Here is a 13,342-nt window from a genome sequence, read left to right as displayed (position 1 = left end):
CTGAGCCACCTCTTCTGCCCTCGTTCTAATTCCATGTTCCTGCCATCGGCGATAATATTTACATAGATATTTCTCCAGAATGCTGGCTAATGGGACTCTTGATCTGGTTAATCTTTTATTTTTCAATTGAAAATGAAGTTATTTTCATACAACGTATGAAATATTTTCTCCCAGATCTTTCCCGACTCTCCACTGCCCCAACTCCAGGCCATTTTTCTCTCTCTGGTTGATCTGTTTCTAGGGTCTCTGTTATTCATGGAAAAGGAAGTTGAGAGCAGGAGAGAAAGGCAGAGGCGAGAGCTCTGCACCCCAATTACCACAGCCCTAGCCCTCAGCAGCAGATACTGGCTTAGCTTGTAATACAGTTAGCGAAGAAAGGTTGGCACAATGCTTGACTGCTTTCCCTCTCAGTTTTTAAAATTATGCATAAAAATAACAAGTGTTGCTTCCTAGAATTCTTCAAAGGTGAGTTTATTTAGGAACATTTGAACTCCTGGATTTAGATATATTTAGCATCCACTGCTGTTGGCATTCAAGTAGCCCCACCTTTGGCTGAGGGGAACTTCTTCACTATGGCCCTTGGGTTTCTTTTACATGACCCCAAAGGGTTCCTTGCTGGAGAGGTGGTATATATTCCAGGGTTTATCTTGTATATTCCATGATCAAGCTCTGCAACCACTTCTCCAAAGAATTTGGATCCTTTTAATGGAGAATAGGTTTAGAACCACAGCGTGGGCACTAAGGATCTGCATCATGCCTCGGCATTCATTGCTTCTAGATGTCTGGGCGGTGTAGATAACTTTTTGAATAGAAAATATGTCAAGAAAGCATAGTGGTACTGCCAGTCCAACTTTGGGATTAGGAGTTTGACTTAACTTCTTTTAATTTAAGAAGTCTTTAAGAAGTGTGTGTGTGTATGGTGTATGTACACATGTGTATGCACACAGAAACATGTGTCTCTGCAGAGGTCAGAGGATGATATTGGGTACCCAACTCTATCATTCTCTCTGCCTTATACCTTTGAGACAGCGTCTCTCACTGAACCTGGATCCAGGGTGGTGGCCAGCAAGACATAGCAATCCTCCTTTCTCTGTCCCCTGAAATACTGGAATTATATGTACATAGCTGTTGTAGGAGCCCACTTGTTCATTCCCGGCTGCCCAGATTCAAAATAACCACACAGAAACCATATTAATTAAATCATTGCTTGGCCCATTAGCTCTAGCTTCTTATTGGCTAGCTCTTACATCTTAATTTAACCCATTTCTATTAATCTGTGTATTGCCATATGGCTGTGGTTTACTGGCAAGATTCAGGCTTCTCCGTCCTCGACAGTGGCTACATGGCATTTCCCTGGCTCCACCTTCTTTCTCCCATTCAGTTTAGTTTTCCCTGCCTAGCTCTGTTCTTCCCTGCTATAGGCTCAAAGCAGTTTCTTTATTCATTACCAATAAAAGCAACACATCCTCAACGCTGTGGTTACAGGCACTCAGATCCATGCCTGGTTTTTTTACATGGGTGCTGGAGATTTGAACGCATGTCCTCATGTTTGCAGTACAAGTAATCTTACTCACTTCCCCCGTCGGCTCTCAAGTCTGTTCGTGAGAAATCCACACACTAAACACACAGTATAACACCGCAAACCAGGCAGCTTTTAAACACTGGAGATTCAGTCATTTTCTACTTCAGAGGCTGAGAGACCTAGGCTGAAGAGGCCCATGGATTCCACGTCTGTCAAAAATCTTCCTGCTGGCCGAGGGTGGTGGCGCACGCCTTTAATCCCAGCACTCGGGAGGCAGAGGCAGGCGGATCTCTGTGAGTTCGAGACTAGCCTGGTCTACAGAGCTAGTTCCAGGACAGGCTCCAAAGCCACAGAGAAACCCTGTCTCGAAAAACCAAAAAAAAAAAAAAAAAAAAAAAAAAAAAAAAAAAAAAAAAGAATCTTCCTGCTGGTTTGTGGCCAGTATCATCTCACCATGTCCTCACCCAGCAGAAAGGGCAGGGTGCTCTAGTCCCTTTCATGAAAACTTGACATGAGGGCTTACCTCATGATCTGGCCCTTCCTAGAGGACCCACTATCTTGATTATCAAAGCTCATCCTATGTGAATTTGGGAGGATGAAGGTGGTGTGGGAAGCCTTTCTGTCTATGTGTTGCTTTTATTGGTTAATGAATAAAGGAACTACTTTGGGCCTATAGCAGAGCTATAGGGGAACAGAGCTAGGTGGGGAAATCTAAATGGAATACTGGAGGAAGAAGGCAGAGTCAGAGAGCCGCCATGGAGCCGCCGCCAGAGATAGACATGCTGAAACTCTGCTGGTAGGCCACGACCTCATGGTGATGCACAGATTAATGGAGATGGGTTAAATTAAGATGTAAGAGTCAGCCAATAAGAAGCTAGAGCTAATGGGCCAAGCAGTGATTTAATTAATACAGTATCTGTGTGATTATTTTGGGGCTAAGGTAGGTGGGCAGCTGGGAAGAACAAGCAGCTTCCTTGCTCTGTGAAGGCATTTAGATCCCACAGTGGATCTCCTCTGGTCACCAATGTGCCTCCAACACAGGCTATAAAATTTAGCACATGATTGCTGAATTAAACTACAGGGAAAATTACTCGTCTATGGGCTCATTTAGTCTTTGTTGGCTTTTCCTTTCTGTTGTGAGAGGAGAGCATATTCTCTTTGGATTGCTAATAAAAATGGACATGAGCTGTCTGTGGATGTCCATTGTCCAAGGATGGGCACTTGGGGCGTGACTGGGAACGGGAGTGCTAGGGCAGGGCAGAAGGGAAGAGCAGAAGGACCACATACATTACCTCCACACTCAGGCTGTGACCCGCTCCATGAGCCATTGGCTTGGCAGGTTCGCTCTGAAGATCCTCGGAGCACGTAGCCAGCTTCACAACTGAAGCGCATCAGACTGCCTGGGGCAAAGCTGTCCCCTAGACGGATGCCATGGGCTGGGATGCCTGGGTCACCACAGACACCTGTGCTGGTTCCTGTGGAAGGAGAACCCAGACGACATTGAGGGACTTTTAGTGTGTGTGTGTGTGTGTTTTATGGATGGAAGTGGAGCTGAGGTCTGAGGGGGAGAAAGAGATGCACTGTGTTGTTAAAGAGGAAGCGACGAACCCCATGGATGACGGAGGTGACAAAGGACTGTGCCCAGCCCACAGTGTCTGCACTAATTATAACTTAAGTGCTCAGGAAGTGAGGTGAAGGAAGGCAGACAACAGGAGACAGAGCCTGAGGGAACCAGGTTCCGTGCTAGGCAGACACACTACAGAGGCCCACGGAGGAGGAAGAAGTCAGAATAAGTGTTCTACCTGTGCCAGAGCACACAGGTCCAAATCCTTGGTAAGTCCTCAGGAGCCACAAGGAAGGGAAGCTCACGCCAGGCTTCAATGGTCCAGGTTGCCACATCCTCCACTCCCCCATCTCACCTCATCTCCTCCCGCATCTGCTGACCAGGGGTGCCCTCTCCAGTCTCAGCATCATTCTTGGTCTTAGCTTAGACGCCTGCCATTCATTTGCCTGAGCGTCTGCAAAAGCCTCCAAACAGCCCCTTTCTCTTAATCTCCCCCAGCTGAAGCTCCAGCCTCAATCACTGACCTTGAAGAAGCATCTCACTCCGTCTCTTTCCCGTAAAAACCTCTCTGGGGGATTTTTAGTGCTAACAAGATAAAACCCCAAACTCTTTTTTAAAACTATTTATTTATTTATTATGTATACAATATTCTGTCTGTGTGTATGCCTGCAGGCCAGAAGAGGGCACCAGACCCCATTACAGATGGTTGTGAGCCACCATGTGGTTGCTGGGAATTGAACTCAGGACCTTTGGAAGAGCAGGCAATGCTCTTAACCTCTGAGCCATCTCTCCAGCCCCAAACTCAAAACTCTTTACCACAGTTTTATCCTCTAACAACTCAGCCTGGATTCTTCTGGCCTTTATTTGTCTTCTATTACTTTAAATTTTTTCCTATCTGTCTGTTGTGTGTGTGTGTTTGAGCATGCGTGTGCACGCACATATGAACACAATCGGCCAGAGCATGTGAGCTGGCTAATTCTGTGCCAACCTGGCACAGGTTAGAGTCATCTGGGAGGAGGGAACCCCAGCTGAGAAAATGCCTACATAAAACTGGACTGTAGGCAAGCCTATAGAGCATTTTCTTAGTTAGTGATTGATCTGGAAGGGCCCAGCCCATTGTGGGTGGTGCCATCCCTGGGCTGGTGGTCCTGGATTCCAGGAGGAAGCAAGGTAACAGCTGGTGCTGGAGTTCTGGAAGTTTCCTCTTACGGCAAACGCTTTAGTTTCCATACTGGCTAACCTACCTCTAACATATAAGCTTGCCTGAGGATCAGAGAGCAGAGCTAATCACACTAGCTAGCCATAGAGGCCAGGCAGTGGTGGCACACACCTTTAATCCCAGCACTTGGGAGGCAGAGGCAGATGGATCTTTGTTTGTTCAAGGCCTACCTGGGCTATACATGATTGATCCAGTCTAAAAGAGGAACAGAGCTCATACAAAGGTGATCCCAGCACTTGGGATCCCACACCTTTAATCCCAGCACTAGCGAGGTCGAGACAGGAGTGATACGGCTGGGCGGAGAGAGGAATATAAGGCGGGAGGAGACAGGAGCTCAGTGCAGTCAGTCTGAAGCAGTCTGAGGACAGGATCACCCCTTTGGTTTGAGCATTGGTAGGGGTAAGAACTCTCTATTGGTTAGCTGCTCTGCTTCTCTGACATGCAACATTAACCCCTATATCTGACTCTGGGTTTTTATTATTAATACCAATTAGAACTCATGCTACATACCTCAGCTAGAGCCAGCACTACCGTAAGCAGGCACGAGAACTGAGTTCTCCAGCTCCAGGCTTGTTTTAACAGGATGTCCCCCACTGCACTCCCTGAGCTATATGGGAATCTGGGATAGAATACTGCACTCTGGTGGCAGATACACAGAGGGTGATGCTGAACTGAAAAAAGACATCAGCAGCCATGGTGAGACCTGAAATGGGTCTTGAACTGTCTATGTCTGCATGTCCTTTGTGGTCAGGGGCTGCTGACTGAAAGCTCGAGGAGGGCTTGTTATCCCTTATCTAGATTCCGATTGCATAGGATGAGGCTCGGGAGTTGGAGTTCTTGAAAATGTCATTTCTCTCTCTCTTCTTTTCTGTCTTCTTCTTCCTCTTCCTTAATTTGTTTTTCACAGACAGGGTTTCTCTGTGTAGCTTTGACTATCCTGGAACTCACTCTGTAGACCAGGCTGGATTTGAACTCACAGAGATCCGCCTGCCTCTCCTCCTAGTGCTGGAATTAAAGGTGTGCGCCACCACTGACTGGCAAATGTGTTCTTTCTTAGACACACAGGAGAGGACTCTGCAAAAGACATGTGCGTGCTTTAGCCAGGGAGGCTTTGGCTCAGCTTTCTGGACAAGAATGGCCTCCGTCATGCTTTCTAGCTTCTGCTAGCTCAATGCTAGAGAAGAAAGTGACTTTCACTTCCACACTGTGCCCAAGAGGATGACTGTGCTTTTGGGCAGGAAGTTCTTGAAGCTTCTTTTTTGCTTCTTTCTCCTGTACTTGGCACTTTCCTTTGCATGGAGAAAAAGCAGATCAAAGAGACTTTAAGAACACTTTTTGTCCCAGAACAATGTCTAGAAGGAAGCGCTATGTGCAAATATTATCACGGAAGAGCTGGACCAATCCCTCCTTTGAATGCCCCTTCCTCCTGGAACTTGCTCTGGATACCCAGGACCTCTGCGTACAAGACTCTGCCCTTTCTAGTCTACATCCCAGTCACATCCACTGGAAGTCCCAAAGGAGGCAGTCAGGGATCTTGATAGCAGGTCTCCCTCCAGCCAGGCTAAAGGCATCTTTATGGTTCATAAAAAGTCTTATGACTTCATTTGTCAAGTGGTCCATGAGATTAACAAGGCCGAACAGCAAAAATCCTAGTGGTCATAGTAATGTGTTTGGGGTTGGCCCAGGAAACCAGCTACCCTTTGGCACAGTGGTTTGGGGACTTTTTTCTTTTTGGAGAGATTTAATATATACCTGGATCAATATTCGATCAGAGTCCTAAACACCGGTAAAGAGGCTTTTTCTGGATATCTTGAACTACAAGGGCCGTGTGTCTAATGAGGAGATGTGGCCCTTTGTGACAAGGAGGCTGGGCTCTTTACCTCTAGGAAGGAACTAGAAGGGGGGAGGGCTAAGAATTGGTAACTGGAAGGCAGGCTCCCCAGGAAATCTCAGGCTCCAGAGCATCTGCCCCCTGGCGGCATTCTTTGGTAGTGCCAGGTAGGTTTACCCCAAAGCAGATTCAGCTGTGGCTGTGGCTTTTTAGCCCTGTGATTTCTGCTGGTGGCAGTACAACTCACTTCCAGATGTTTTGCTCTGTTTCAAGACATTATGGATGGATTGCTGGTTTAGGGAATGTGGTCATGGGATCTTTGGTGGCTCCCTGCATCTGCTACTTCAATTACATGCCAGGGTTCTCCCGGAGACTAGTGAGTTAGAATTTAGTAGAAGGATTGCCTGGGGATGGTGACTCAGTGCAGAGACTATCCCGGGAGGAAGTCAGAACATGGGACAAGTTGAATTAGGTACTGATGAGAGAGAATAAGGCAGATTGGGGCCCAGGGATCCTGAAACAGGGGCGAGAAGACCACCGGGATGGGCCTGAACCTGGACTGTCATTCCCAGGAGTACACGGACTCAGATTCTAGATAGGACTAACGCTCCAGGTGGACCTCATCGAGCAGTGCCCTTGGCCTTTGGTTGTTTGGATTCCATCAGAACTGACGAAGGGCCGGAGCGCACTTGGAGTCCCCTCTAGCGGCACTGTCTTGTGAAAGATGGGCCACAGGCTCCCAAGTTGTAATGTTCTCATGTTCACGGACTATGCTCCCACCAGCCAGTGCCCCTCCGGTGCCCTGCACACCACACTCCATACCTGAGCAGTGGGGGAGGGAGCCTGTCCAGTGTCCATCCAGTCCACACATGCGGGTGGCATTGCCCACCAGAGTTCGCTTGCCAGTGCAGCTGTACCGCACGACGGCCCCCACTATGTAGCTGTCTCCGGACATCTGGGCATGAGGTGGAGAGCCAGGATGGCCACAGGACACCACTGCGGGAAGAGAGTAAACATCTCAGTGGCTCTGTTGGGGATGGGCCACCATCACTCCACACAGGCTTGCTGTGGGAAGCCAGGAAGGGGAGGAAACCTTGGTATCTGTGGGTATGAGCTTCCATCTGGCTCCTGAATCAGACATCGGCAGACAAAGCCCGCCCACTTCACACCGATTCTAGGTTGGAAGCAAAGGGTAATAATACCTATGTAGCACATAGTAGGTATGCAGTAACGCTGGTAATACCTTGCAGCACATAGTAGGTATGCAGTAACGTCGGTTCCTTTTCTTGTCCCTCCTGCTCATCTCTCCCTGTTTCCTACCTGCCATAGGGCAGACCCAAGATACGCCCAAGCAGAAAGATGGTATATACAGAACACACAAGAAGCCGACCTTCCTGGGCTGTTTTCATTGGTTCCTTTCTCTGAACTCAAAGTTGCCTCACCTCCTTCACTCTGCAAATTCCTTTGCCTGAAACATCAACACATAGCCGTGAAGGCCAGGGATAATATCAAGACCCCAGGACTGAGACGCACAGGTTAGGGTGCCAAGACTGGGCTTAGTTTCCCCCTTTCTTGGTCAGTGTACCTTGCTTATTGCCTATTACGTGACAGGCTCCGGTCTGTGTGTACGGGGAATAAAGTTCATGTACTCTTAGAGCTTATAATGGGGAAGAGAGGCTAAAAAAGGAGTAAATGAATAGCGGTGTTACGATAAGAGGCAAAGACGAGAAAGGGCAGAGGTGTTTGGGGGCAAGCTGAGGGGCGGGACTGCTTTTAAATAGGGTGGTAAGAATGGTCTCTGTGAGGACAGGTCAGGACTGAGCCATCTGGGGCAAGGACATCAAGGAAGGAACATGACTTGTGCAGGGCTGAAGCCAGGATGAACTTGGTGTGTATCTTAGCTGCTTTTCTTGTTTCTATGACCAAGTATCTGGCAGAAGCAACTTGAGGGTACAGGACTTACTTTGGTTCAGTTTGAGGGGCTATAGTCCATCATGGTGGGGAAGGCATTGAGGCAGTCAGTTATCTGTGTCTGAAGTCAGGGAGTAGAGAGTGGACAGGAAGTGGAAGTGGACTATAAATCACCAAGGCTTATCCCCAGTGGCCTGCTTCTTGGAGGGAGGTTCCACCTCTTAAAGCTTTCAGAGCATTCCCTAACAGCACCACTAGCTGGAGACTTGCTATTCAAACCCATGACTCCGTGCAGTGCAGGACTTTTCGTATCCAAACCACAGCCGTGTGCAGATGAACCAGGGAAGGGTGGACCAGGACATGGGGGTGGCACTGGAAACAGGTCATGGTCTAATGTTCTGATTTTATTCTAAGCATAATAAGAAGCACCAGAGGGACATGGCTCAGTTCACGCTATGTCAGGATCACACTGGTGGCTCTGTGGAGGGACAATCGGGATGAGGCCGCCATGAAGCTGTTTCAGAGGATGTGATCATGGTTTTGATTGAGTATTGCTGTGAGGCAGTTGTTATGGAATAATCTTTTTGTATGCTATAAGGATGTGTTGCTCTCATTGGTTTAACAAAGAGCCAAACGGACAATAGCTAGGCAGGGAGAAGTTAGGCGGGACTTACAGATAGGGAGAGAGCTCTGGGATGAAGAAGGGTGGAGCCACCAGGAGACCTGGGGAGAAGCAAGATGGGCATGCCATGCTGAGGAAAGGTACCGAGTCACGTGGTAGAGTATAGAGAAGAAATAGGGGTTAATTTAAGTTGTAAGAGCTCGTTAGTAACAAGCCTAAGCTATTGGCTGAGCATTTATAGTTAATAATAAGTCCCTGTGTGCTGTGTGGTTATTTGGGAGATGGCTGGTGGGATGGAAAATTATGCCAAAAGGCAGGAGAATCTTCATAGTCACCATATTTATATCCAGACAGGGCATAAGGCAGGACACTGAGGCTGAGAAGGAAAGAAGACCAGAATACCCCTTATGACTGGAAGCCACTAATGTCTCCAAAGCTGGGCTGGCACACCATATGCAGGCAGTTGTCCAAACAACTTATCATTCATACAAGGGCTGGGAGGACCATGCAAGGGTCCTCGGGCAAGAGAAATATTGACAGTGAGCTGTAAAAATTGTTCTCCTACTACACCTAGAAGCAAGGGTCTTTGAATAATGTCACCCAGACTGGAGAGCTCACAGCAGGTGAGGGCTCACAAAGACGGGTGCACTGGTTAGTGATGGCCACAGCTCAGTAGCCATTCAGGCTTCAGGAGTGGATCTTCGCCTCTGTGTCAGGGAGTTGGGGAGGAACAACCCACGAGATTCCCCTTTAGCAGCAGGAGTGCGGATTCCCAAGGGCACCACTCATTCCATAAGACGGAGGAGCCAGCAACCAGCCCCTCCCCTGGCTTCCCTTTTCTCCATACTGTTCCTGTAACTTTTCCTAATAGCAATGAACGCCACTGTCACTCATGGGGTAGCCCCAGGTGCCAGAGAGTAAAGGAGTGCTCTGTGGATTCACCCATGCAGCCTCTGAACAACCCTATGGGATGGTTAGCCCAGCATTTTCTTTTTCTTTATTAATAGTCGCAAGGAAGGAAACTATTCAAAGTTGAAATGGTAACAAAGACCAGAAAGAAATACATTGTCGAGAGTGACAATGGACCCCATGAGTAAGGGTACTTAAGGGTTCCACAGAGTGTCTGGGGCTCCCTTTCATGAGGACCAAAAGAAAGAGTTCAGTTGCTAAGTGAAGAAGTGTGGGTGCCTTCTCTGTTTTGCGTGGCAGGCTTGGATTATGTAAACCGTTTCTCACAGTGCATGTTCTGTCCTATGATGCATTTGATTTTTTAGTATATGCATCATTTTCTAAAGAAGCCAGGATGCTGGGAGGATAATGGGTTTCTCTAAAGCTGTGTGGTTTGTTCAGTGGCAATGCCAGACTTAGCATCCAGACTGACCTGGATACTGGCATCCAGACAGACTGGCAGTTCACTTCAGTCCTCCTGCGGAAAGGGGCTCATGTCTTATATGATGGTTTAAAATTAATTAGCAACATGGCAAAATCTAGAATTACCTAGAGGACAGTCTCTGGGCATGTCTGTAGGGAACTTCTGGACTGGGTTAAGTAAGGAAAAAAACCCATTTTAAATGCAGTGGCGCCATTCCAAGGGCTGGGTTCTGGGCTACATAGAAAAGGAGAAAATGAGCTGAGACCAGCAACTACTCACTCCTTGCTTCATCTATGGATACAGCATGACCAGCTGCCACAGACTCTTGCCGCCATGACTTCCCTGCCACAGGGAACTGTACCCCCAGACTGTCACCCAAAAGCATCCCCCCTTCCTAGGTTGCATTTGTCAAATACTTTGTCACAGCTACAAGAAAGATGACATGTTATCTTTCTAGAAAATCCAGAAAGGGGTAAAATGACAATATGTCTCACTACACGGTCAGCTCTGCAGGGAGGAATCCCCAAAGGCCTTAAGGGTTCAATGGCAGTATCAGAGGGGATAGGGAACAACCCCCATCCAGGAAGAACTTGTGTAAATTAGCATGGCACCTTTGCAACAGGGCCCCAAGAAGGGTTCTGATGTCCAAGGAGCAGTCAGAATGCTGCAGTGATATAAGATGCATGTGCACACACAGGAACACATGGGGGGTGCCACATGGACACACAGGGGGTGCTCTGTGATATGTCTCCCCACCAGTTACGCAAAGCAAAAGGATCTACTTACAGAGACACTGTGGACGGGGTCGGTCCCAGGTGCCATCTCCCTGGCAGCTGAGCGCCGGTGTGCCCAGGAGGTAGAAGCCGTGGCTGCACTGGTAGGACACAGTGGTCCCGAAGCTGAACCTGTGGGGGCCGCTGGCATGGACATGCCGGACGCTGTTCTCTTGGTGCCCAGGATCCGTGCAGTTGATGACTGTGATTGGAAGCGACAGTGAGACACTGAGATCCGGTCGTGAGGATGATCTCAAGCTCTGATGGCAGCTTGAAGAAACCATCATGGCTTGAGGACAACAAACGGGAAGCTGGTCTGGCCTTGAGACCGCAGCCCTTCTGCTCTGCTTTGGTCACCTGGTCATGGGTTCATCCTCCATGTCCAGGTGGCCACACCTCCCCCGAGGAGCCGGCTTCCCTTCCTAGACCACTCAGTCTCTCTCCCTCAGCGCTCCCAGTGCTGACTGCCCTGCGCTGATTGCTTCCACCCTCAAGGGCCTGGCTGTCTTGCCTCTGTGTGCCTGACGCCTGGCATAGCGTGGCTCCTTCCCAAAGCTCATCTGTTGTGACACAGACACACCGAACCTGGTGTGAGGAGCACTTGTTCTCCCTCTGAAATGGTTTTAGTCACTTTTCTGAGTATTTCGAAAGGCATTAGTATCCCGGCGGACTCAGTTGGTTTTTAAAATGAGCAAGGGTTTCCAAAGAGGGTGTAAGCAAAATCAGAGTGTTTCGAATCATGAGAATTCTTGTCATAACCCATACCGTGTGCTTTGGCTTCCAAACACTTCCATGTGTACCATACTACATTAGTCTCATATTCAGAGAGTCAGGTGGTTAGAAAAGGCATGGGTATATTTTCCTTCTGTAAAGTGGGATATTTACTTTACTATATAAGGTTTGTTTTCCAGTATGTGCGAGTGCACTCAAATGTTTATATATGGGTTATATACAGGTTAGAGGACAACCTCAGGTGTGGGCTTTCTTTCCTCCTTCTCCTCCTCCTCCTCCTCCTCCTCCTCCTCCTCCTCCTCCTCCTCCTCCTCCTCCTCCTCCTCCTTCTTCTCCTCCTCCTCCTCCTCCATTTTGGTTTTCCGAGACAAGGTTTCCCAGTAGCTGTGGGTCAGTCCTGGAACTTGCTTTGTACCCCAGCCTGGCCTTGAACTCACAAAGATCCACCTGCCTCTGACTCCCAAGTGCTGGGATTAAAGGTGTGAGCCGCCAAAGGGTCAGATGTGGTTTCTTAGGCGATGTTCACTTTTTAAAAGCTATCTATGTGTGTATGCATGTGCATATGTATGTGCACACACGTGTTTGTATGTGCATGTGGATGCAGGACGACCTTGCATGACCACATTGCCCACCTCCTGGGAGATAGGGTCTCCCACTGGCTGGAGTTTAGCAATTAGGCTAGACTGGCTGAACTGAGCCCCTGGGGCAAGCTTGTGGGCTGTAGAGCTCTAGCCCAGATCCTCACACCCCTCAGGCAGAGGCTTTAATGCCTGGGCTGCCTCCCCAGCCCTAAGGTATTAGTTTGACCTTTGACGAGTCTCTGAGGTTTCATAGCTGGACTGTGGTGAAAAACCCTTCACAGCCAGTCTAGAGTTATCCAGGAGCATCTGACTTCCTCTCTGCATCTCTTACCGTCCACCCCTGCTTTTCCATCTCAATTAGATTTGTTTTTCATTCCCATTCTGCTGTTTAAATCCTTTCCTCATTAACAGAGCACGAGTGAATGCGGTTACAAAGGAGCCACAGCAGCAATTTTGCAACCGTGAGGAAAGGCCAGGAGGTCCCTCAGAGATGATACAACTTCTAAATTCCTTGTTTATGTGAAAGAAGACCCTTTGTGCACACACACACACAGGCATGCACACACGCATATATGCAGCAGCATTATATGATGATAAATTATTTGTTCTATGAACTAAATAAAGCTTGCAAGATGAAACTTGACTTCTTCTTAAGACCCACGATGAAGTGTTCCACAACTGTATCTAGGGGTTTAATGGCTCCACTTGTGACCTTTCACAGCCTCAAGGATTCCTTGCATGAGGGAAATGACCCTGGGACTGAATGCCAATGGCTAGTCCTCCTAGGCCGCAGAAGCCTACAGGGTGGGGGAGACAGCAGGGCAGGAAGGGTGACTCACTTCTGCAGGTGGGCAGCGTGTCACTCCACTGACCGCTGGCCAGGCACTGGGACCTGGCGGCCCCCTCGGCTATGTATCCCGGGTTGCAAACGAACTTGACCACGTCGTTGAGGTTGAACTGGCTGCCCTGAGTGAGGCCGTTGATTGGATTGCCTGGGTGTCCACAGGTAATTGCTGCAATCAGAACAGAAGATAGGTGAGCCCACCATCTATTCCACAGCCCCACATCAGCCTCTTCTCACCTGGGATGCTGCCTGACCTGCATCTGTCTCCAGGGAGAGGAGGTTTTGGCTAAATCACTGAGGATGCGGGACAGGCGAGGTATGCCTCGCAATTAGTATTATTTGCTAACTTTGTGCCAGCTGGGCAAAGGATC

General features: G+C 48.5%; 1 protein-coding gene across 5 annotated transcripts in view; it reads right to left on the bottom strand.

The window, feature by feature from the left end:
* The window catches only part of Csmd2 (CUB and Sushi multiple domains 2), a 547,650-nt gene that overhangs the window by 23,400 nt on the left and 510,908 nt on the right, over positions 1-13,342 (bottom strand). For all 5 annotated transcript variants that reach the window (XM_075945152.1, XM_075945154.1, XM_075945155.1 and 2 more), the window contains 4 exons: positions 12,967-13,140; positions 10,828-11,016; positions 6,959-7,132; positions 2,815-2,997 (listed from right to left, as the gene is read on the bottom strand). In XM_075945152.1, coding sequence (XP_075801267.1) covers positions 2,815-2,997; positions 6,959-7,132; positions 10,828-11,016; positions 12,967-13,140 — 720 coding nt within the window. The remainder of the gene's footprint in view (positions 1-2,814; positions 2,998-6,958; positions 7,133-10,827; positions 11,017-12,966; positions 13,141-13,342) is intronic.

The sequence above is a fragment of the Microtus pennsylvanicus genome, chromosome 13 (assembly GCF_037038515.1).
Source record: "Microtus pennsylvanicus isolate mMicPen1 chromosome 13, mMicPen1.hap1, whole genome shotgun sequence".
Taxonomy (NCBI): Eukaryota; Metazoa; Chordata; class Mammalia; order Rodentia; family Cricetidae; genus Microtus; species Microtus pennsylvanicus.
The sequence above is the reverse complement of the archived record's forward strand: the minus strand, read 5'-3'. Positions and strand labels throughout refer to the sequence as shown.